Source organism: Ceratotherium simum, chromosome 9 (genome assembly GCF_057802395.1).
Source record: "Ceratotherium simum simum isolate JZ-2026a chromosome 9, ASM5780239v1, whole genome shotgun sequence".
Taxonomy (NCBI): Eukaryota; Metazoa; Chordata; class Mammalia; order Perissodactyla; family Rhinocerotidae; genus Ceratotherium; species Ceratotherium simum.
This window is the reverse complement of record NC_141908.1, coordinates 50349478-50373270: the sequence shown is the minus strand read 5'-3', so window position 1 is coordinate 50373270 and position 23793 is coordinate 50349478. Positions and strand designations below refer to the sequence as shown.

Here is a 23793-nt window from a genome sequence, read left to right as displayed (position 1 = left end):
GCTTATCTGGAGGTCAGGAACCATGGTGGTCTTGCAGCTACATCCCCAGCACCTAGGACAGGGCCTGACCTGCCATAGGCACTTGATAAATATTTGCTGAATCAAGGAAGAAAGGAAGAAAGAAGGGAAGGGAGGGAGGGAGAGAGGAAGAGAAGAAACCACCAAGAAAAGCAACAGGTGAGTGGCCTCCAGTACTTAACAAAATGCCAAGATTCAGGACCATTTACCTGACTGGATGACAACAGCTCCCTTCTCTCTCTTCTCTCTGACTCTTTTGTATCTCTTGGCTCCAAGCCACCCCTTGGCATATGCCTGCAGCACAACCACTCTGCCCATGACTTCTCGCAGTAACAAATTTAACTGCTCCACGTGGTAATATTTGAGAAAAACCTGAAATGAAACATTAGTTTTAGTATTACATCTGGGCTCCCAAACAGAAATTCACTCTACTCCAGCATATTCTTAATGTAAATATTAAAACCATTATCTAAATAAAGTTTACGGTGACTTGATTTATGCTAATATTACTGACTCCCTGGAAGCAAATATAATTCCCCTTCTAAGGTTGAGCATATCTGTGATTACTGCTATAAAGGGATGATAAGGTTAACAGAGTTTTAGGAGATCCCAAATGTTCTCCAAGCTTGCCTCATTTTGCCACGAGTTCCATTTTCTCAGCTTGATCTCTACGCTCTTTCCCCAAAGCCTCTGTTGGAAGTGCTAACCAGTAGAACTTATCAGTGGCCAACAGTAGAAGTTCAGAGGGAGAGGTACCTGGATGGTCCACAGTGGTCTAATTTCTGCCAAGTCTCAGCAGTGTCGCCATCAACCCTCAGGCTAAGGCTGGCTTTGTAGGGCAATCAGAAAGGACCATAAAAACCTGAGATCTTGCAGGGATGAGATGTTCTCCCAATGAAAAGCTACACATGATGAGACTAGTAACCAGGGTATGCAGTAAATAACACAACACAAGTCTAATGAAAAATGTGTAAAATTGTAAAAGATACTCACTACTGTCATTAATATGATTTGTGTATTTGCATATGGTACTGGAATAAGCAGCATTGTAAAAAGGGACATTTTAAAATGAGCTCAAAGATCTCATTCTAGAAATGCCAAATGGCTCTCAAACTACAAGCAGAACAGGAGGCAAACCCTCTTCCTCTGGTCCCTGAGGTCCCAGGACTCCTGACCCAAGACCAACAAAGATCATTGTTAGGTTGAGGTCTTGTCTGCTAAACTAAATGACTTACAGAGCCATTCATATCACTGACAAGAGACAAAGGTACGCAGCGGAGCACCACGGGTGACAATTTGAACAATAAAGAAAGAATTACCTTTGTTTTCCCCAGCACCCAGTCATCTAGTCTGGACTTTTCCAAGATAGCAACACAGCTTTCTTTGCTAGCAAGAGGTGTTTGATGTGCTCTGAATGCCAAGTAATAATACCTACAAAATAAAAGAGCAAAATAAGGCATTTTTAGTCATCCTTTGATTCAGTACAGTAGAATTGCTCTGGGCCCACTGACATGCTTTGTTTTTTAATAGTAATATCAAAAACATTTCTTGAGCACCAATAACAGTGTACTAGGTTGTAAAAGATATACAATTTATGTTTATTGGCTCTTACCTACTTTCATATTTTCTGCTATGTACACTTTCCTTTTAATATTGCTTTGTAATTCATATTCAATGCACACTTGGCATCTTTTGCATGCAAAATCCAAGTATCTAATCCTTTGAGAAAGCTGAAATTTACATAGTTCTCCTTGTGAAAGTTATCATTTTAAATGTTGGTATTACTATTATAAAAATAATTCATAATCCCATTGTACAAATTTTGACTCTGCTTTGAAAAGTCACATCTGAAGCAACTCGTAGATAACAAAAGTGATCATAGCCTAACACTACTCATTCTGTCTGCTGAGCCACACTTCTACCTCGAGGTGAGGAGTAGGATGTTTTCTTGATACAATCACCAAAACCACATTTGTCTTCTTAAATTATTCATTTCAATGAACTGCCATACTTTCAGGTGAAAGAGTTTCTGAGTAGATTTGAAGAACACCACCAAAATGGTGTTTTCCTCTCATTTTCTTTCTTCTTTCTTCTCCCCATTAAAAAATATATAACTTGTTGAATATTCTATCCTTTTAGAAAACTTTACCTTAGTTTTTCTTTTAAAAACTTTCAAGGATCTTTTCTCTGCTCTTTGCTGCCATCTATAATTAAATTCAACCCCTTGGAAGCTTAAAAATAAACTTAATTTCCTTGTCAAAGGATTTTCCTGCCATTACTGACAAGCTGATCTGTTATTTTGGAATTACTTTTATTTATTTATATTTATAGAGCTGTTTTTCCTTTTTAAAAAATCACCAAAATATAAAATATGTCCCTTCCTTCTGCCAAATATTCCCACATCTTTCTGTTTATGGAAAAATAAACATATTCAATTAGCACTTGAGTCACTTAACTTTATCTTTGTGCTACAAGATAGTTTTACAAGTTAGGATATAACGCTGAATTTGCTGGAAACGTTTGCACTTGGAGATCCTGGGAATGTTTCCAAGGCTCTGAGTCTGTTTTCACCTTTGAAGAGGAGGGGCAGTGCTCTCTCAGAAACCCTAATTGTGGCCAGGACCATGCTAGGTCATTTGTCCAAGCCCAGAAACCTGTTCAGAGCAGCTGTATCCTGGAGCTAAATGGGAGGACAGCCTGGAGTCGGGTTAGGCCTGTGTGGGCAGTTCATGGCGTCAGCACAGATTCCTCAGCCTCAGTTTCTCCAGGACTGTAGTTTCAGTCATGGCTTCTCTGATTTGGCTTTGGCCAAAGCAAAAAGACTGTGTCCTGGAGTACATGGGGATGGTGGGAATTAAGACGCAAATCTCTATGGGTGAATGTCTTGGGAAAGCTGAAGTCGATAAGCTAAGGTGTAAAAGTCAGAGGTTAAAACCAGGACTTCCTGGGGCCAGCCTGGTGGCATAGCAGTTAAGTGTGTGGGCTCTGCTTTGGCAGCCTGGGGTTCGCAGGTTCGGATCCTGGGCATGTACCAACGCACTGCTTGTCAAGCCATGCTGTGGCAGCATCCCGTATAAAGTAGAGGAAGATGGGCACGGATGTTAGCCTAGGGGCCAATCTTCCTCAGCAAAAAGAGGAGGATTGGCAACGGATGTTAGCTCAGGGCTAATCTTCCTCACAAAAAAAAAAACAACAAAAAAAACAAAAACCCAAGACTTCCTACACTTTTTCCATTAGGCCTGGCTATTTAAAACATGGGCTCTCTTGGCTTTAATCAGCCCAGGCTTGCTCAGGATGACTCCTCAACACTACTGGTGATGAAGTATTTAAAGAAAACCTAAGGAATGACCAGCACTGTGCAGGATATAAGAAGAATGCAAGACATGTTCTACCTCTCCAATTAAGGATTTATACTTGTTTTTCAGGCATCTAAGGATGGTTCTTAGCAATTTCTAATTTCTAAATAGGCAGAATGTATCCTGAAGTAACATAAATATAGAATTTAACTTTGATTTTTAGTCCTTCAACCCAAATCTCTTAATTTATTATGATGATAATATTCATATCTGGCCTAGTTCAGAAAGAGATGGGTAACAGTACTGCAAAAAGGTGAAGGTGAAGGTTTCAAAAAATACTGAAGAAATATATAAGTGATAGGTCTTTAGTAATCATGTCAGAGAAATATAATGTATTTCCTCCATGGATTAATTTTGGATTCTAGCAGGTACAATGGTAAAAAAGCACTTTGGCTGAGCTCCTATGTACTTCAATGTAAGGATGAAATTGAAAGGAACCAAGATAAAAGAGCTGCCAGCAAGCGGGGGGAGTCTTTCGGGTGAGATACATTCTACCCCCTTACTGAAGCAGTTTGATGAGTTAAATGAACAGAAGATATTCAACAGCAAAATAATAAATCTAAAGGTTTGTCTTGAGGGTCTGGGCACTTGAGAGAGTTGCAAAGATCTGTTCTGCCCTGAGCTGCCTCTTGCAGGTAGCAATTTACCTCACAGATTGGAGTCTGAGCACTGAGTTAACTGTGAGAAGATGTCTGTCTCTAACCATGGGTAAGCCACTTACTTCTCTGTACCTAAATTCCCACAGGTGGGAATGAGAACCAGATAAGTGGTTTGAACTCTTTTTTGGGGGGGTGAGTGTGTCAAGACTCCATGAAAATCTGGCAAAAGCTACATACATTCTTTCTTAAAAAAATGCTCTGAACACAACACGGCATACAATGTCAAGGGGTCCACATAGCCCCTGATGGCCCTCCAAGGACCTAAGAGCCCTTTCCTGCTTTAGAACTCTATGGAAGGTGATAAATTTCCCAAGATTTCATCTTATTAAAACATATAAGCTATGTATAAACATATAAAATAGTAAATATCCAGTTGAAAACTATCTCTATTCTAAAGTATTATTTAGTTTTCTGCCTAAAATGTTTTATTGTATGGAATGCAGGCTCTTCAAGGAAGAGTTTTTAAATATAACAGCCAAAGCAGCTTGTAACGTATTAGTAAAAGCAATAGGCAACTAGAGATACATCCTCCTGCATTTAAATTGTAGAACCATAAACTGAAGGGGTCTGTAAGGTTCTAGGATATATTAGTTTTCTACTGCTGCTAATGAATTACTCCAAAATTTGACAGCTTAAAAACCAGACATTTATCATCCCATAGTTTCTGAAGGTCAAGAATTCAAGGGCAGCTTATCTGGGCAATTCTGACTCAGAGTCTCTCATGAGATTACAAGTTGGCCAGGGCTGCAGTCACCTAAAGGCTTGACTAGGGCTGGAGGATCTATTTTCAAGATGGCTGATGGTAGAAAGCCTCGGTTCCTCATCGGCTGTTGGCAGGAGGCCTCAGTTCCTTGCCACATGGGCCTCTCCAGAGGACTGTTTGAGTATCTTCATGATATAGAAGATGGTTTTCCTCAGAACAAGGGATCACAACAAGGGAGAGCAAGGAGGAATCTGCAACGCCTTTTATGACTGAGGCTTGGAAGTGACACACCATCATTTTTCCATATTCTTCTATTCATTAGAAGTAAGTTACTAAGTCCAGACCATATTCAATGAGAGAGAAATTAAGTTCTACCTCTTGAAGGGAGGAGTACTGAGTAATTTGTAGACATATTTTGAAACTACCACAAAGAATCTCTCTATATCATCAAGTCTTCTTTTTACTGAAGAAAACTGCTCTTAGTGAAATGAAATTACTTGTCCTAGATGACAAGTAAATGACAAAGGTTAGGATTGCTATTCAAGTCTCCTGACTTCCAGGTCATTGATTTTTTTAAAGAACTGATATGAATATGACTCATGAAGTTTAATTTTTGATGCAAGGGAGAGAAACAAAAAAGAGTAAAGTCAAATGTTACTCGTCAGAAAAGATTGATAAATTTGCCTACAAAAAAATAAAAATTTTTCTACACTAAAAATTTTTTGAAAATTTGAGAATTGGTCTCTTTTAACTTCACTGTAGGTCTAGATACAATGGGTTTTTTTGTTTTGTTTTTCATATTACAATTCATTCTCTATAGAGTCCCCAACTAATGCTATTGTTTGGAATGTAGGTGTATCCCCCACCAAATCAATTTTGGTGAATTTTTTAGGCTGACCTTCAAAACCTATTTAATCTATTTAATTTGAAGAATAGTACCTCTGAGGCAGAAGGGGGATTTTATTTTTCCTCACTTCTTCCTTGCACTCTTCAGTGCAGAATGAGAAAATCTTTGGTGAGACAGAGTAAAGAAACAAAGACTTTGTTAAATACACCAAAGTTGTCCTATGAGACCTGGTCCATCTCAGCAAAAGGAAGGTTTTTTGGTCTTGCTCATGTTCCACTCAGAAGAGTGTGAGGGATGTATGTCTAAGAAATTGTAACGACCAGACGTTGCTCTTCCAGAATGGAGTCAGGAACAAAGGACCTATCAGGTCCCCCAAGAACTTCTGGGCTTCCCCCAGAGGGAGCAAGACCCTAAAGAGGGGCAGAGAGGTGGAAAAGACTGAAGGGACTATGGACAAGGAGTGAAGAGGGAAGGTATCCCTGAACTCTATTCAAGATGGGCTCTGTGTCTACTGAAATGAAACTTAATTGCAAAAGAAAATAAATAATCAGAAATTTTGGGATCTTTGTGTGTTCCTGATCAGCTGTCAGTGAGGTTATTTTCTTTCTTGTAAAGAGCTAGACTTGAACTCTTCTAGACATATGTGGCTTACACTTGACCAATCAGACTTAAGAACCTACCACCACATGTTGGGAGACAATGCAACCAAAGCAGCTAGAGTATGTAGGACAGCGCACTAGGAGAGAGCTACACAAAGAGACAGAACCCTGGAGGTCTGTGGAGGGTTTCCCCAGGTATTCAGCAGAGTACTGATTGGCACATGCATGAGAGGAAACTACCCAAGGCTTGGGAAAGAACCATCAGAAAAGATTAGAGGGAGTAGTGCCTGATGCTCTTAGAGGGCTGGAAATAGTGCCTGTTTCTACCAGCCAGACTGGTAGAATCTTATAGTTCATAGAACAATGGATAGAGTACTCAGAAGGGTCTTGTTTCAATAGTGATGAAATATTACTCTTAAGCATGGCTTTCATTCTACCAAATAGATCTTTAAAACAAGATCCAAAAGGATAAAACTGTTTCCAAATAATTTAACTTCATTCCAGAACAAAGCACAAAGATATTTATAGAGATACAAAAATATCCAGCACCCAAAAAGATAAAATTGACAATGTTTGGCCTCCAGTCAAGATTACCAGGCATGCAGGAAAATATTATCCATAATAAGGAGAAAAATCAACTCATTGAAATGGATCCAGAAGTGACACAGATGTTAAAATTAGTAGAAAAAACATTAAAACAGTTATTTTAACTGTATTCCATATATTCAAAAAGTTAAATAAAGAAACAAAAGATATAAAAAAGACCCAAATAGAACTTTTAGAAATGAAAACTACAATGCCTGAGATGAAAAACTTACAAAATAGAATTAGCAACGGTCAAGACACTGCAGAAAAAAAAAAGATTAGTGAACTTGAAGACATGACAATAGAAACTATATAAAATGAAACCCATAGTGAAAAAAAGAATTTAAAAAATAAAAAGAGCATCAGTGAACTGTGGAACAACTTCAAATAACCTGAGGAAAAATAAGGAGACAGAGAAAATATTTGAAGAATAATGGCTAAAAATTTTCCAAATTTGATGAAAATAGTAAACTAAAAGCTCAATAAAGTCCAAGCATACACACAAAAAAACCTTGAAGAAAACTACACTAAAGGACATTGTAATCAAATTGCTTAAAACCAGTGATAAAGAGAAAATCTTAAAAACAACCTGAGAAAAAAGACAAGTTACATACAGATGAACAAAGATAAATATAACAGTAGAGTTCTCAACAGAAACAATACAAATGAGAAGACAATGGAGCCAATCTTCAAAGTACTGAAAGAAAAAGAATTGTATACCCAGCAAAAATATCTTTCAAAAAACAAAGGCAAAATAAAGAGTTTTTCAGACATACGAAAGCTGAAAGAATTCATCACCAGATGACCTGCATTATAAGAAATGTTAAATGAAGTCCTTCATGAAGAAGGAAAACAACACCAGATGGAAATATGGATCTACATAAAAGAATAAAGAGTACTAGATTGTAACTATGTTAGTAAGTATATAACATGTTTTTCTTATTATTTAAATCTCTTTAAAATATACTTGACTGTTTATACAAAAATAATAACAACGCATTGTGGAGTTTATTACATACAGAGAAGTGAAATGTATGATGACATAACACCAACAGCATCAACTCCAGGAGAAGAGAACTTGAAGTAAACTATTGTAAGATTCTCATACTGTTTGTGAAGTGATATGATATTGTTTGAAGGTAGGCTAGGACAAGCTAAAGATGGATACTGTAAATCATAAAGCAACCGTTTAAATAATAAAACAAAGAGCTACAGCTAATAGGTCAAAAAAAGGATAAAATAAAATCATATGAAATACTCAATAAATCCAAAACAATTAGAAGAAGAAAGAGAAAAGATAACAAAGAACAGTTGAGACAAATAGGAAGTGAATAGCAAAATGATATATCGAACCTAGCCATATGAATAATAACACTAAATGTAAATGATCAAAACACTCCAATTTAAAGTCAGAAATTTCAAGACTGGATAAAAAAGCAAAATGTGACTTTATGCTGCTTATAAAAAATGCACAAATATAAAGAGAAAATAAGTTAAAAATAAAAGAAAAAGATATATAACATGCTAACACTAGTCAAATTAAACCTGGACTGGCTGTATTAACATCAGACAAAGCAGATTTCAAAGCAAAAAAATATTGCCAGGGATAAAGAAGTTATTTCATAGTGATAAAGAGGTCCATTCATCAAAAGAATCTAAAAATCCTAAGCACTTTTGCACCTGATAACAAAGCTTGAAAATACCTGAAGCTAAAACTGATAGTACCACAAGGAGACATAGACAAATCCACAATTATAGTCAGATTTCAATACCCTCTCCCGATAATTGAGAGAACAAGTAGGCAAAAAATCATCAAGATATAGAAGGCTTGAACAACCAACTTGACCTAACAGACATTTATAGAATATTCCAACCAACAATAAAAGAATGCATATTCTTTTCAATTGCATACAAAACATTTACCACAATAGACCATATTCTGGGCCATAAAACATGACTTAATAAATTAAAAATATTCAAGTCACACCAAGTATGTTCTCTGGCCACTGTGGAATTCAATTAGAAATCAACAAGAAGAAGATACCTGGAAAATTCCCAAATACTTATGAACAGACTTTTAAATAACCTGTAGGTCAAAGAAGAAATCAAAAGAGAAGTTAAAAAGTACTTTTGATCAAATGAAAGGGGAAACACAACTTATCAAAATTTGTGGGATACTGCTAAAGTAGTACTTAGAAATTTATACCGTTAAACACCTATAATATAAAAGAAGAATGATCTCAAACACATGAGCTCATCCTCCACCATAAATTACAAAATAGAAAATTAAACCCAAAGTAAGCAGAAGAAAGGAAATAATAAAGATGATAGTGAAAAATCATTGAAATAGAAAATGGACTATGAATGAAACTAAAAACTGGTTCTTTGAGAAAGTTAATAAAATTGGTAAACCTCTAGATACACAGATTAGGAGGAAAAAAGAAAAAAAGACATAAATTAGCAATATCAGGTATGATATTGGTGATATTCTATAGATTCTACAGATATTAAAAGGAAAATAAGGAAATATTAGGAACAACTTTATGCCATGTTAACAAGCTAACAAGCTAAAAGAGAAACAGCATATAACCTTAATAAATGAGGAAAAGAATTTGACAAAATCTAACATTGAATCCTATTTAAAAAAAAAAAAACAACTTTTCAATAGGCTCATACTACAAGGGAACTACCTAAACCTGGTTAAAAAAAAGTATCTATGAAAAACCTACAGCTAACATCATATTTAATGGTGAAAGACTGAATGCTATCTCCCTAAGATGAAGAACAAGTCAAGAATGTCCACTACCACGACTTCTATTCAACATTGTACTAGAAGTTCTAGCCAGTGCAATAAGATAAGAGAAAGAAATAAAAGGCATCTATATAAGAAAGGAATAAGTAGAATTATCTTAATTTGAGGATGACACAATTGTCTATGTAGAAAACCCAATGGAATCTACAAAAAAACTACCAGAACTAATAAGTGAGTTTAGCAATGTTGAAGGATAAAAATCAATATACATAAATTATTTTATTTCTACATACTAGCAACAAACAATTGAAAATTGAAATTGAAAAAACAATATCATTTATAATAACATTAAAAATGTGAAATACATAGGGATAAATCTGACAATAAATGCGCAAGACAAGTACACTGAAAACTACAAAACATCGGCAAAGAAAAATTAAAGAAGACCTAAAAAAATGGAGAGAGATACTATGTTTATGGGTCAGAAGAATATTTTTAATATTTGAGTAAAGCAGATTACCCTCCATAATGTGCGTGGGCCTCATCCAATCAGTTGAAAGCCTTAAGAGAAAAGAATGTGGTCCCCTGAGGAGGAAGAAATTCTATCTCCAGAATGCCTTTGGACACAAGACTACAACATCAACTCCTGCTGGAATTTCTAGCCTGCCAATCTGCCCTGCAGATTCCTGATTTGCCAATCCCCACAATCACATGAGCCAATTCCTTAAAATAATCTCTCTTTCTCTCCCTCTCTCTCTCTCTGTGTATATGTATATGTATGTATGTATACATGTATGTATGTATATATGTATGTATGCATGTGCAGGGTTCAGGAGAACCCTAACATAGTTCCAGTTCCGTTTTGCTGTCATTTAGACACACTGAGTGGAGACAGAACCAACCTTGGTGATAGACTTCCTATAATTTGCTAAAGGTAGAGTCACATCCTGTGCAAAATCATGAGTTGGTAGAGGTTGTTTTTTTAGTAACTTCCTTTCCTCTCTATCATTTCTTTTCCCTTTGTCACTGAACTTTCCAAGTGTCCCACAGATGTTGGACTTCTGTACTACACACTGGGGGTCCAGGACATCCAAATCCAGCTGTTCCTCCTCATGCTGACAAACAGACCTTCCCTGTCCTGGGTCAAAACTCTCCGTGCCCAGGCATTGCTGCAGGGCCATCCATGCAAGGGATTGGCTGGCTCCTCTAATAAACATTTAGATCCTGAAGGGAACTTAGAGTCATTAATCAAAACCACTACTGTGTAGAGGAGAAAACCAGGGAGAAGGCAACTGGCTCAAGGTCACAAACTGAGTAAGTGGAAGACCTGAGGCTTACCCACATCCTCTAATTCCAAGTTCAGGCTTCCTTACACTCATCAAACCTGCCTCTACTCTTAGCTCTTATTGTACACGTCTGGTAGTATCTTTGACTAACAGGGACCTTTGATCCTCCAGCACTTTCCAGTTCATTGGAAGTTGTGAGTGTCTATAGCGATCTGGAATATTGGGCTTTTGACTTAGGAGAAGTGTTGGTTTCCTATATCTGAACACCATCTGTCAGGCACTCCTTGACACACATGTGAGGGATCCAAACAATATTCTGTTTGGACTAGTGCATCAGTAAGGCGTTGTTGTCGCAATAGAAAACTACATACATTGTCTTTAGCATACCCTTCTGGGTTATCAGATTCTGGCCCTGTTCATCTTCTTTGAGCTATTTTGCATCTCTTTCTAAATTGTAGGTGACTGACAGATACACAAATTCTGCACAGTCTGGTGATGATTTTAATTGACTTTCTCCCCACTGTGGAAAAACCAGTTTTATCTCCATTTCAATTCATCTCAACATTCCTTTACTTCATATAAGCCTGTGCTGTTTTGACTTTTCCTTTGAACAGGTGATAACATCTGCCTGGTTCCCTCATATCATATGAATAAAATAAATCCTTTAAACACATTCATCTTTATATCTGTATGTGAATCATGATTCTAGCTTCTTCTGGAAATTATCTTTCTGCAAGAGGAAGAAAGAAGTAAAAATTCAGGCTATAGAGGAGCACAAACACATGGGGCGGTTGAGGCAGGAAGTCCTCACATGTAGGTAGACCCAGTGCTACCGACCAGTCCACAAAGTCTAGTGGACTCAGAAATACTACCACTTTTCTACTTATAACCTTTGAAGTGGAAATATTGATTAGTGTAATATGTTCCTGTGGGAGTTTACTAAAAGAGTCAAACTGTTATTCCAAAGTGATCACATCGATTGATACCCTTACCAGTAGAGCATGAGTCTTGTTGCTCTCTCTCCATGCCAATCCAAGGAATTGTCTGATTTACTGATTATTGCCAAAATAGGTGTAAAACGGTATTTAATTGTGCTTTAATTAGCTTTTCCTTAATTACTGAAATTGAACTTTTCCTTTTTTTTCAATGAAGTCCTCTGACAATGACATCCTCTGACAATGGACAATATATACAACGAATTTAATTTCTCTATTTTTTCCCAATGATTACTCATACTCCTGGAAGAGGAGAGAAAAGAGGAGAGAGAGAGCTAAGAGCCATCCATTTTAGATAAAAATTGCATTAGCATTGGAGATTGCTTACCTTTTTTAACCCTTGACATTTTTAATTTGCACCTCTCATTTTAGTCATTCTGCTCCTGCATTTTTACATAGTTTGGGAAGGATCTGCATGTTTTAAAGATGTTTTCAAAATCCCAACCTATAATGAATGAGCTCTGCTTTGATTCATCCCTCCAGTTTGAGTATTGCACTCAAAGGCATGCAAAACATCTGTACTGCTAAATGGAGATTTCCACAGCCCTAAGTCAACAGTGAGATTTTTTAACAGTTTAATTATACAGACAAACATTTTTGCTTTCCTTTTACAAAAAAATCCTTGAGCAAATATCTTCCTTTAGGATGGATCATTCATTCTGTATAGCTTTAGGGCTTGCGTATAACCGTGTTGTTCCCATTCATCACTTTCTAAATTAAATTGGCTTTTCATCCCCATTCTACTCATTTGCTCACTAAATAAAACTTTATGTAGGACATATTGATGTGCCAGGTACTAATGGAAGCTGGAATGACATGAGTGAGCAAGACAGACAATATCCCTGCCCTCATAAAGCTTATATTCTCGTGGGGGAGACAAACATTAAACAAGTACATAAAGGACACCATTTTGGATAGGAATAAGTGCTAGGAAGAATAATAAATATACTCCAAAATATACTCATTTGGGGGGAGTTAATGAGTATAATTTGGGGTGTATTTTGGCAGGAAGCCTTTAGCAACCAGGATAGTGACAGAACTCAAGCCATGTCATACTAAGAACTGCTGAAGACATTGGGGGCACTGAGCTAAGAAATAAAAAGAGTTAACAGGGTCTTATAGGGGAAGGAAAAGTTTTCCTTGACCCTCTTAGGGTCCCTGGCTGGGTCTGAAAATTAGAATGACAAAGACAGATTTACAGGAGAAAAGCATACAAATTTATTCAACATAAGTTTTATGTAACACAGGAGACTTCATAAGGAAATGAAGACTTAAAGAAATGACTAACCCTGAATATTTTTATGCTAGGTTTGATGAAGAGTGGAGAGTTGTGGAAAGGTGTGATAAGACAAAGGGTATGAGCCAAGTGTGGTAAACTAGGGGGAAACTTAGCAAGGCCTCTTCATTCAGATTCCTCTCTGTGTCCCTTTGTCTTTGGAAATAAGGATGCTCCTTTCCTCTGGGTACAGGGAGGGCATCTCTCACAAGAGGATTTTATGACCTGCTTCACAGGAAGGTCAGAAAGTCCTTCCTGCACACGCCATTTTTCAAATTCCTTCAGCTTGAAATATTCCATATGCCAATGTGTCATATTTTGGAGTAGCATGTCCTGAACCCTGTTAGTCTCTTAAACTGTCATGTGAAGACCATCTGCATGAGATCCACCTGGAGATTTCATAAAAGATGTAGATTCCTGGGCCGCACTCGAGACACAGAATCAGAACCTCTGCGGTTGGGGCTCAGAAATCTATATTTTAATAAGCTCCTATGGTGGTTTTGATGCACTGTAGAGTTTACGAACCAGTGACTCAGGGGAACATGATAATTGACTGCCATTAAGTGAAGGGAGCCAATTTGTTCTCTAAAGCCCAGAGGGTAGAACTGAGATGGATGCATAGAAGCTTCTGAAGGATGGTTGTGGTCAAGGTTAGGAAGGACATGATTGTGATCAGACATCTAAGTACTTGAAATGGGCTACCTCAGGAGCTGGAGAGTGAATTCCTAGACCCTGGAACTGTTCAATGGGAAGTGAATTGACAAGGCCAAAAACGTTGTTGAAGAAATTTTAGTTTTAGCTAGGTAGTTGAATTGGATGGCTCTTTAAGATTCCTTCCAACAAAGATGCTGTGTTGACTTGTCCCTTGGCCTGAAGAATTGCTTCTGTGATTTTAAAACTGATATCTAACATTAACCTGCTACTGTTACTGTGACAAATCTTGGGTTATTGTCATTATATTTGGATAAGTTGGAAGACTTTTAAAATTTCCCTAGTCTGTTTGGGGCTCTTAGAATTTCAACTACAATCTATTTCACAGGATATTTTCCTCAGCATACACCTAGAACAGTGGCTCCCTGAGTAGTTTCCTCATTAGCAGTATCAGCATCACCTGGAAACTTGCACACACACACACCATTCCCTATTGAATCAGAAACTCGGGGGGTGGAGCCCAGCAATCTGTGTTTTAACAAGCCCTCCAGGAGATTCTCATGTGTTTGAAGAACCACCATCTTAGAGAAACAGAATCCCAGGGAAGTGAAGTGACTTGCCTACAGTGACACAGTCTATCTGAGGAAAGAAACGGGCTCCCATGTCTCTCTGTCATCTTTTCTCTTTGTTAGGACCAAACAACTTTCTGGACCATATCATTTTCCCTTGGAAAGGTCAATTGCTCAAAATCTACCCTAAAGAAATTCTCTCACATGTTTAATATTTAGGATTGTTTATTGAGCATTGCTGGCAAACCCCTGGATGCAGTGTCAATATCTACCAGGAATATCTAGAGGAATGGCTAAATGAAGGAGTTAAAAGGAATGTGTTAGAGCTATGGAACAACATGGATTTATCTCTAATACATATTGTTAAATAGAAAAGCAAGTTGCCAAACGGTATAAAATGTATGAACCAAGTCAAGCTAAAAATACAGGTTTTCTTCCCCCCTCAATCTCTCTTTCTTTCCCCCTGTGTGTATGTGTGTGTGTGTGTGTGTATTCTGGAAGGATAAAATTACCAAAAAAATAACAGTGGCTACTCTAGAGAGTGGGTGATGGGAGCAGGATGCTGGGAAATGGAATTAGGGATGTGGAAAGAAAGATTTAAGTCTAATATGTAATATTTTAAAAATTTAGAGGAAAAGTTACTCATACATTATTTTTGCAACTAAAAATTAATTTCAAACATTAAGTAAAAATTGTTATGGTTTAATTACAATGGGCCCAAATCCTGATCAAAGAATCATGTATCTACTAATTTGATTAATATCTCTTGCATCTAAGTAGAAACGTCCCAATCATATGGCAAAGTGCATCAACTCTTTTCCTATTTTAAAATATTTCTTGAGGGACACTTAATCTACATCAGTGACCACCCAGATTGTCTACTCAGATACCCCAAATACAGGACAATTATCTGAACAATTCAATCCATATAAATAATTTTCTCTTATGTAGATAATAGAGGGAACTGAGCTATTTTGGCTTGGATAATTTGATAATTATCCCCAATTGCCCATTTCCCTTTAGTGTGTATAAAAATCCAGATTTAGTTTATTAAGTTGTTTCTAATATTTACCATAAGCCCCTTATTTTAATTTTCTCCCTTTGTGTTTGGCCTTCAGTAAAGACAGAACAGCTGGCTACCATCTGCCACCAAAAGAATAAATAAATAAATAAAAATAAAGCCATTATATCCATTATATCCTTAGGAAGACTCCTCAATTTGGGCCTTAGGATAAGAAGTCACAGTGATCTGTGCTATTAGATTGTGGAAGTCCTGAGATTGTAAATTCCTTCTAATTCAGTATTACTCACTACAGCACTCTGGACATGCAATAGGCACTTAATAAATGTTACTGATGAAGCTGCTGCCTCCTCATAAGCTTTAATGGGAGGCCTTCTAAAGAAAAAAAGACACTAGAACTTAGGTTGAGGCTGAGTTTACCTATAAATTAATTTGTAATAGAAAGTTAAGCTTTAAACTGATTATTCTATTTTACAACTAGTACAATTATTAATGTATTTGTTCTGATGGAACCCTACAGGTTGATTTCACAATGAATATTTGGATGTGCTCGGTTATCTCCTTTACATATTTTGAGGATGGGCTTTGAAATCAGATAGGCTTTCATTTTAGCTCCTGGTTTTACAACACACTATCTGGGTGACTTTGAGCCAGTTTCCTCATTTGTAAAACTGGAATAATTTCATCCATTTAGGGGGCTATTACCAGCGTTAGGTGAGATAATATAGGTAAAGCACTAGCGTGAAGCCTGCCGTAAGCAGATGGTCAACAAATGCCCCTCTCTCCCTTCTTCCCTTCTTTTCTTTGACAAACATCTATTTTTCTCTTCCCCAACCCAAATGGAAATGAAAAAGTAGCTAGCAATCCTTCCTCTGAGTCATCCTTAAACCATGGTGCTCCGGGGTGGGCAGATATTTACTGTAAAGTGAATAGAACATGTTAGAAGAGGAATGGCTAAGAGGTCAACTGTGTGTCAGCTGACAGACTGGGCAGTGGTTTCCTAGAGCACTGTCTTTGGGGAATTCCAAAGCCACATCTGGGCTCCAAAGGAAATGTGCCTGGATTGAGGAGCCAGGGCTGCAGCTGGGAATGGAGAGTGAAGTGGCGCTCATTTGCCACCTCTGTGCTAGGAGGTTTCCTCGAATTCTCTTCCTCTTCCACCTTTTTTCCTTTTTGTTCATTATTTTCTTCGTTCTTTTATCATTATCTAACATAAGTTAGTGCCACTGATATTTGTTTAAAGGAATCTCCAAGCAGGGACATAGAGTTTTAATTCAGCTGTTGATTTTCATAGAGTAAGCTGGGCAGCCAATCAAAAGGTCCAGAGTGGCAGTCTTCTCGACTACACTGATACTGTCTACACCTTCATAACACCTTTCTTCTTGTTTTCCTTTATTATTTATTCTTGTACTGTTTCCATAGTGTGGCCATTGCTCCCTGTGTTTCTATTTCTACATGGGTTCTTCCCTATAACTGAATTAGCTCATGAGGCTGACCACAGCACAGACATGAGGGAAATCAGGAAAGACAGCCTGGACTTATTATTACTGCCACTATTCAGTATCTTTGAGAACAATGTGATTGATGTTACCTCTTGTATCCACTTTGTGAATCACCACTACAAATTTCAGGCTGAATTTGCAGAACTAGCAACTACAGAAATGACTTTTCTGATACTTGAATAGGTAAAAGACACCGTCGGCAGTGTGGGCTCCATGAGAAAGGCAGGACCTTAAAAGAAAGAGTTTTGGGATTTTGATTCATCTATAGTCATAGGCAAGTTGGAAAGTATCCTCAGCCCAGGCAAGACCAATTTGAACATATCCTGCCCCCTAAGAATGGAGAGAGGTGGTCACAGAAATCCTCTGTAGTCTACAGCAACCTGGAGAGACTGATACTACCACCTCCTAGAGATGGGACCTTGGGGAAGCTATTTCACCTCTCTGGCCTCAGCCTCCTCATCTGTGAAATGGGAAAGATGGACTAGGCCATGTCTTAGAGTCTTTAAATGATATTATAAAAGCCACTTGAAAATATTTTTTGTTTATTGCACTAATCAAAGTTATAACAGTGGTAATGTAAGAGTTAAGAGAAAAAAGAATTAATCCACGGTCCCACCTACATAAAAGGCATCAACACATATACACAGTTGGGAAAGGCAAGCAACTCACTCTCTCAATTAAACAAAGAAAAATGGGTGGGAATAACAGTATACAAGGACAGCAGTTGTTAAAGATCCCTCTCAGAGAATACCACCCCTCAACTGCTGCCCCTAGATGGTAAATGCAGAGACCATTCACATAGGCATGCAATATATTTTACACTCGATGTTGAAGCTGTCTATTAACCCCCCTAAGTATTCTCTCTGAAACACGTCCCTCACTACTGTATAAATCAATTTGCAGGGAATCGAGGATTCTGTTCATTTTGCTGCAGATATCCTAGCTTATCTGAATGGCACATTAAGATCTATTTCATGTCAGGTTCTTACCTATGTGGTTACAGGTGAAAAAAAGAAATCCAGGGATGTCCTGTGAGAGAGGAGGCATGGTATCACCATCCTAGCTCCTGGAGGATTTGTGTTTCCTTATTCACTGCTGACTACCCAGAGAAAAAAGTAGAAGCTTTGTTCTTTGAAAATTGAAATTTGGATTTCAGTCTTTCTTGAGATGTCTGGATTCTTCTGTGATGCTGATTTTTCTCTCAACTCCTGTCCTGTGAGCCAGTACTAATCTTGGGGCTCTGAAAGGGAATGTCAGGGATCCTATCCTCATAGGTGGAGTTTTTACAGTGATAACTGATGGTATTCAATTCACTTTGCAAGAGCTAAAAGAATTTTTTGCAGGCTTAAAACACACCTTTCCATGGCAATGGAATTAAAGGGTTCTCAGTATCTTGGCTGCTTCTACTCAGGCACTTCTGCACTTGCTAATTCTTAAACTACTATCTTGAAGAAGCAGCTAGGTATCAAGGAGTAATAAATGAGTGGGTTGTGAAGAACTGGAAGTATTTATTCAATTCACTCAGCACCTTAGTCATTCAGTCACTTCCGCATTCAATTAATAAACATTAGATTTCTTTTCTGTGATTAGCATGATTGATTAGTCCTCTCTCATTTCCATTCCCACTTCTTCTTGGCCAACTGAAAGCCAGTTTTTCTTTGGGTGACAATATGCCAGCCCCAGTCCTGTTCCCCACTTTTTAAGCCCCTCTCTGGGGCCGGCCCCATGGCTTAGCGGTTAAGTGCGTGTGCTCCGCTACTGGCGGCCCGGGTTCGGATCCTGTGCACACACGGACGCACCGCTTCTCCGGCCATGCTGAGGCTGCGTCCCACATACAGCAACTAGAAGGATGCAACTATGACATACAACTATCTACTGGGGCTTTGGGAAATAAAAAAAGGAGCGGGATTGGTAATAGATGTTAGCTCAGAGCCGGTCTTCCTCAGCAAAAAGAGGAGGATTAGCATGGATGTTAGCTCAGGGCTGATCTTCCTCACAAAAAAATAAATAACTAAGCCCCTCTCTGTAGCTAGCAATGGTCATGTGACTCAGTTCAGGCCAATGAGAGGTATGCAAAATGGCTTCTGGGAAAAGTGGGACAAATATGGCTGGCTTAACTATTCATCCTGCCCCTTTCTTCCTGCCTTGATTGGAGACATGATGCTTGGAGAGGCAGCAACTGCCTTGTGACTACAAGACTGTTGAGGAGGAAGAAATTTTCCTCCACCCTTCTCGATTCTTCTGGCTGGTCTAAGAATTAAATTGACATCAGATATATTAACATGAGAAAATTAAGAGGTTCCCCTATGTACAAAATTAAATTTGATTTTCTCCTATTAATCTGTTTCCTGTCAATTTAATTCTTAGACCAGCCAGAGGAACCTAGAAGGGTAGAGGAAAATTTCTTCCTCCTCAACAGTTGGCATAATCAGCAGGATAAACTTCCCTGGTTGGACTCTGCTCCCTCTGAGGCTGCTGCAGCTGAGAGATCCTGGGACATCTGACAAGCAACAGCAGAAGGTAAGAGTTCTTGCCGCATCAGTCTTCCAGATCTCTGCCTGCTGGAGGATCTATTGGAAGCAAGAGTGATTAGAGTCTTTTTTTCTCTTTCCTAAATTTAGATTAGCAGCAGAAAATATTTATGGAATTAGTTACTTGGGCTTAAGTGACTCTGGTAAATTTGGTAGAGTACTCTTGTCTTTATTAATCCTTTTCCTCCCAGAGATGGTCATTGTTTTCTTGGAATAGCTATTTAAAAACAGAGCCCCTGATAGTTCTTAAGCTAACTCTAAGAGTGAACTGTCTAAATCTTGTGAGGGCTGCATTTTTTGGTACTCTCTTGTGGAATGCCTCTTGCAAACTTGGTTAAGCCATAAAAAGGCTTATTGGTTTGTGTTGCTATTAAGATCCTATTCATCACGGCCAGACAATGGATCCTTTGAATTGGAAAAAACTTCTAAATTGAAAAAAATTTTTAGAGAGCTCTCAGACTGGTGTAACAGTTAGCCATTGAGACTCCCTTAATAAGATGGAAGGACAGAAATTAGAACAAAAATCAGAGTACACCGATTTGCCTTCAGACATTTGCAGACATTTTAAAAAATCAGGACACTGGAAGTACAATTGCCTGGCACTTAAGAAGAAAAAGGAGGGGAGAAAAAAAGTAATGTAACAGCTAGACTTAGGGACTCCCTAACAAGATCAGGGAACAAAAATTTAGACTTAAAATAAAAATCCAATGTAGAACCCTCTTTTTAAAATCCAGCCCCCATCTGCCTGTTATAGCTTCCTTTTTCCTACAAGATTTACAGAGAGCACTCCAGCCTAATCTCTAAGAGTATACAGATTACTCGTGTAAATGCTGAAAGCCAGGAAATGAATTTAACAGAAGTACCTGGGACAAGCAGTAGGGCCGGCTTTGCTCTATAATTAGGCTCTGCCAGCTTCAGGCTTTCCTGTGCAATATCATTTGTGGATACATCATAGAACCCTCTCCCAGGGAATTTGTGTCCCCTGGACAACAGCTGATCTTTTGAATTATAAAGCCCTTTTACCTCCACTCAATGACTATTCTGTAATGCCCAGTCAAGAGAGGAAAATAAAATTTCATGTTGTTCCTTCCTTTCTAAATTCAGACCATTGGCTATTGACTCCTTGTCTCCCAAGGATAGCCATTGCCTTCTTGCTTGTCTCGTTTTGTGTCTTAAGGGCTTGGCTTTCTGCCTGCCTGGGACACGCAGGCTATCAGTTCTTTCTTTTGGCTCTCTTTGGGAGTGACTCTGGATCTTGGGAAGGTAGTAACCTTTGAGAATGCCTCTTGGGTCCATGGATGTGTTTAATACTGCCAGAAATGTTTACTGTTTGTCCCAGCTGAAAACTGGCAAGATATTTAAAAGGATTTTTTAGTAGCTCTATGGTCAAACGTTGGTCAGAAATTGGAAGTTAATATTCAGAGCCTAATAGGAATATTTTTTAGGCCTTCTCCACTAAGTCAAAATACAACTATGTACCCAGAGGGAAAGAAGCAAATTGAGGATAACGTATTTGGATGGGTGGATCAACCTACGATGTCCTTTAAGACACATCTTACAAATCTCTGCAAAACTAGAAATGCAGCTGTAGAGGCAGTTCAAGTTCCACCCATTCCTTTTCACCAATCCCAAAACCTCCTCTATTTATCTCAAAAGGCTTGTAACCTCTCCAGGAACTCTTACATAGACCATCTCCAATTCCTAAGACTGAAGGGAAAAAAAAGGGAAAAAGAGGCCTTTTAAAATACAAACAGCTATAGAAGCACCCTTGCCCAAAATCTAGCCCACAGCTTCCATAAGATTACTTGGCAAGGGCAAAGTCGAAGCATCTTCTTCAACTATAAGGTCTGTGTTTGCATCTGTCTATATGTTGTGTGTGTGTTTGTATATGTATGTTGAAGATGTCTGACAGTTTTATATCTCCAGATGGTATTGCTAAAACTACGTTATAAAAGAACCTATTTAATTGGCTTAAAATTAAGAGCTTATAAATTAAGTATTTGTAAACCTCAGAAATATAACAGAAACTAACTCGAATGTTTTTCAGATTCACATGATCTGGGATAATCTTTGATAAATAAAACAAGTTTAAGGTTATTGGTTTAAATAAAACAGGCATGTCTTTAGAGTTATCAGCATTAAAATTAAAACTTTATTCTACCCCAGGTTACTAAAATTCAAATAAGTTCATGTTATCTCTTACAAAATTTGTCAACAAGAAAAATAACTTGGTATGATAAAATTTTCATAAGTAATCTAAAACCTTTTAAAGAACAAATGATTTAAATAGATGTAAATAAGATAAAAGTTTTTAGATGAATTTTTTAACAATAATTATGTGTTATGGTATATGTACTTAAAAATAACTTCAAAATCTTTTTGGTAATTTGAAACCTTAGACTTTTGTTAAAGTAAGTTAAATGATGGAAATTCATTGAATATCTAGATCATTTCCAAATAAGATAAAATATGGAACACTAATTAATAAACATTGGCTTATCTACTTTTGTCTTCTTATTACAGAGAAACTAAAGATGTTTGGGTCTATAAGTAAACATGTCTGGTGCCACACTGAAAAACTGTATTATTAAAAAGGGGCACATTCATATAGAAATTAAGGTTTCTAAGGATTAAGAATTCTAACTAATATATATAATTAAAACTATTAGAAATAATAGGGGTAATATCCCCCTATGCAAAGAAGATGAGATGTGTGTTTTCAGTAATAAGAAGGTATGAGGAATGGAAACGCATTTTTTGTTGAGGGAAAAGGAAATTATAGAAGATTTGTGGAAAAAGAACCCTGAGAAAAAAGTTTTATGCATGGTCAGGACTAGCTAAGATTAGAATGAAATTTAATTGGGTGAATGAATTTTAGTATCAAAAGTAAGCTGGTACAAAACTAGAATTTAGTTTTCTCTCTCTGTCAAGAGGACAGTTTCCTTGGACTATTGATCTACTTTTAATAACAGATTGTAAAAGTTTCTTATCTTTTAAGTAATATGTTATAACTTTCTGTATTTGCCTTTGAAATATTTTATTATCACTTTGGTTAAGTGGATAATTAAGCATTGTTTCACAATGACCTATGATCCTATTTGACCAAGTGTCTTAAAACTTTTTGATATTTTTGAAAAATTTCCCAAAATTAAATTCTAAATGAAATCTTTTGACGTCTAGATAACTTTGGGATTTTTCAGAGGATCCCTGAAACATCTCAAGAGATTTGTTTTCTCTCCTTATAAAAAAGAACAATATTGAACTAATTAGGCTTATTTGATATGTTAAATTACATGGGAAGCATTGTCAAATAAGAAGTAACATTAAGCTTTTTTTATGTTGTGTCTATATAGGTATATGTTATAAGTGTTACAGAAATTGTGTGAAATTCTTGGAAATCTGATATGCCCTGGCATAAAATGTTGTCTGTAATCAAAATTGAGGCTCACCCTAAAAGAATTGAATCTGAGTATCAGGAAAATGCCCTAGCTGACTTTCATGCAAGGGCAACAGCAACAACAGAATCTATAAAGATTGTGACACATGTAGATGAAGTCTATTCTGCTTCTGCAAAAACTGACCCCTCATTGCCAAACTTTTGCCATCTTGATGTCCTTGTAATACTGTAACAGTCTGATCCTGAATTAGAGAAATTAAGATGAGTAAGCAATGGCTGTAAATTAAACAAACAGTTGAGGCTATGGCAAGCCCAAGATGGCTGCTTGGTTCTTCCCACCTCCTTGGAAAACCCCATTTTTTTGGTTTTTGCATTCTTTCACCCACCATAGTACATTTAAGATGACTCAAATTATGAATAGACATAGATTTCTATAAAATTCAGTCTACCAGCAACATCTGACCTGTTAGGTCCATAACCCTGGAAAAACAATTTTTATCCCCATAGACCTCAGACCTGCTCCCTCTGGCCATTTGAACACCTGCAGCTGGACTTCATTCAGCTGCCACCTTAGCACAGGTTATCAATATGTTCTTGTTATTATATGTATTTTTTTCTGGATGGGTTGAAGCCTTCCCCTGCTGCAAGGCTGATGCCCTCATAGTGGTAAAGAAACTATTTAAAAATGTGGTTTCCCACTTGGGGTAAACCTTCCACAATCCCCAGTGACCCAGGCACCCACTTCACTTGGCAAATCATATGAAACTTAACAAAAACCTTGAAAAATTCTAGAAATTATCACTGTCCCTATCACCTTCCATCATCAAGCAAGGTCATCAGAACTAACAGAAAAACTAGACTCAAGCAGAACAAGAATTAATTACATAGGGGTGAATGAACTGATGAATATGACTATAATTTTTATGACTTTTGTATGAAATATTACTGTTTTTTTAATCTTTGTTTTCCAGAAATAATGAAACCTTTCCTCCTACACTAAATATGACTATGGTAATTTGATAAATTACACCTTTGCAAGCAGAATT

The 23793-nt window shown here is 37.4% G+C and overlaps 1 protein-coding gene across 1 annotated transcript in view; it reads right to left on the bottom strand.

Moving 5' to 3' along the window:
* The window catches only part of MYO3B (myosin IIIB), a 429858-nt gene that overhangs the window by 124358 nt on the left and 281707 nt on the right, over window positions 1–23793 (bottom strand). The window contains exons 27-28 of the mRNA XM_087434928.1: window positions 1338–1449; window positions 228–390 (exon numbers count right to left, since the gene is read on the bottom strand). Coding sequence (XP_087291054.1) covers window positions 228–390; window positions 1338–1449 — 275 coding nt within the window. The remainder of the gene's footprint in view (window positions 1–227; window positions 391–1337; window positions 1450–23793) is intronic.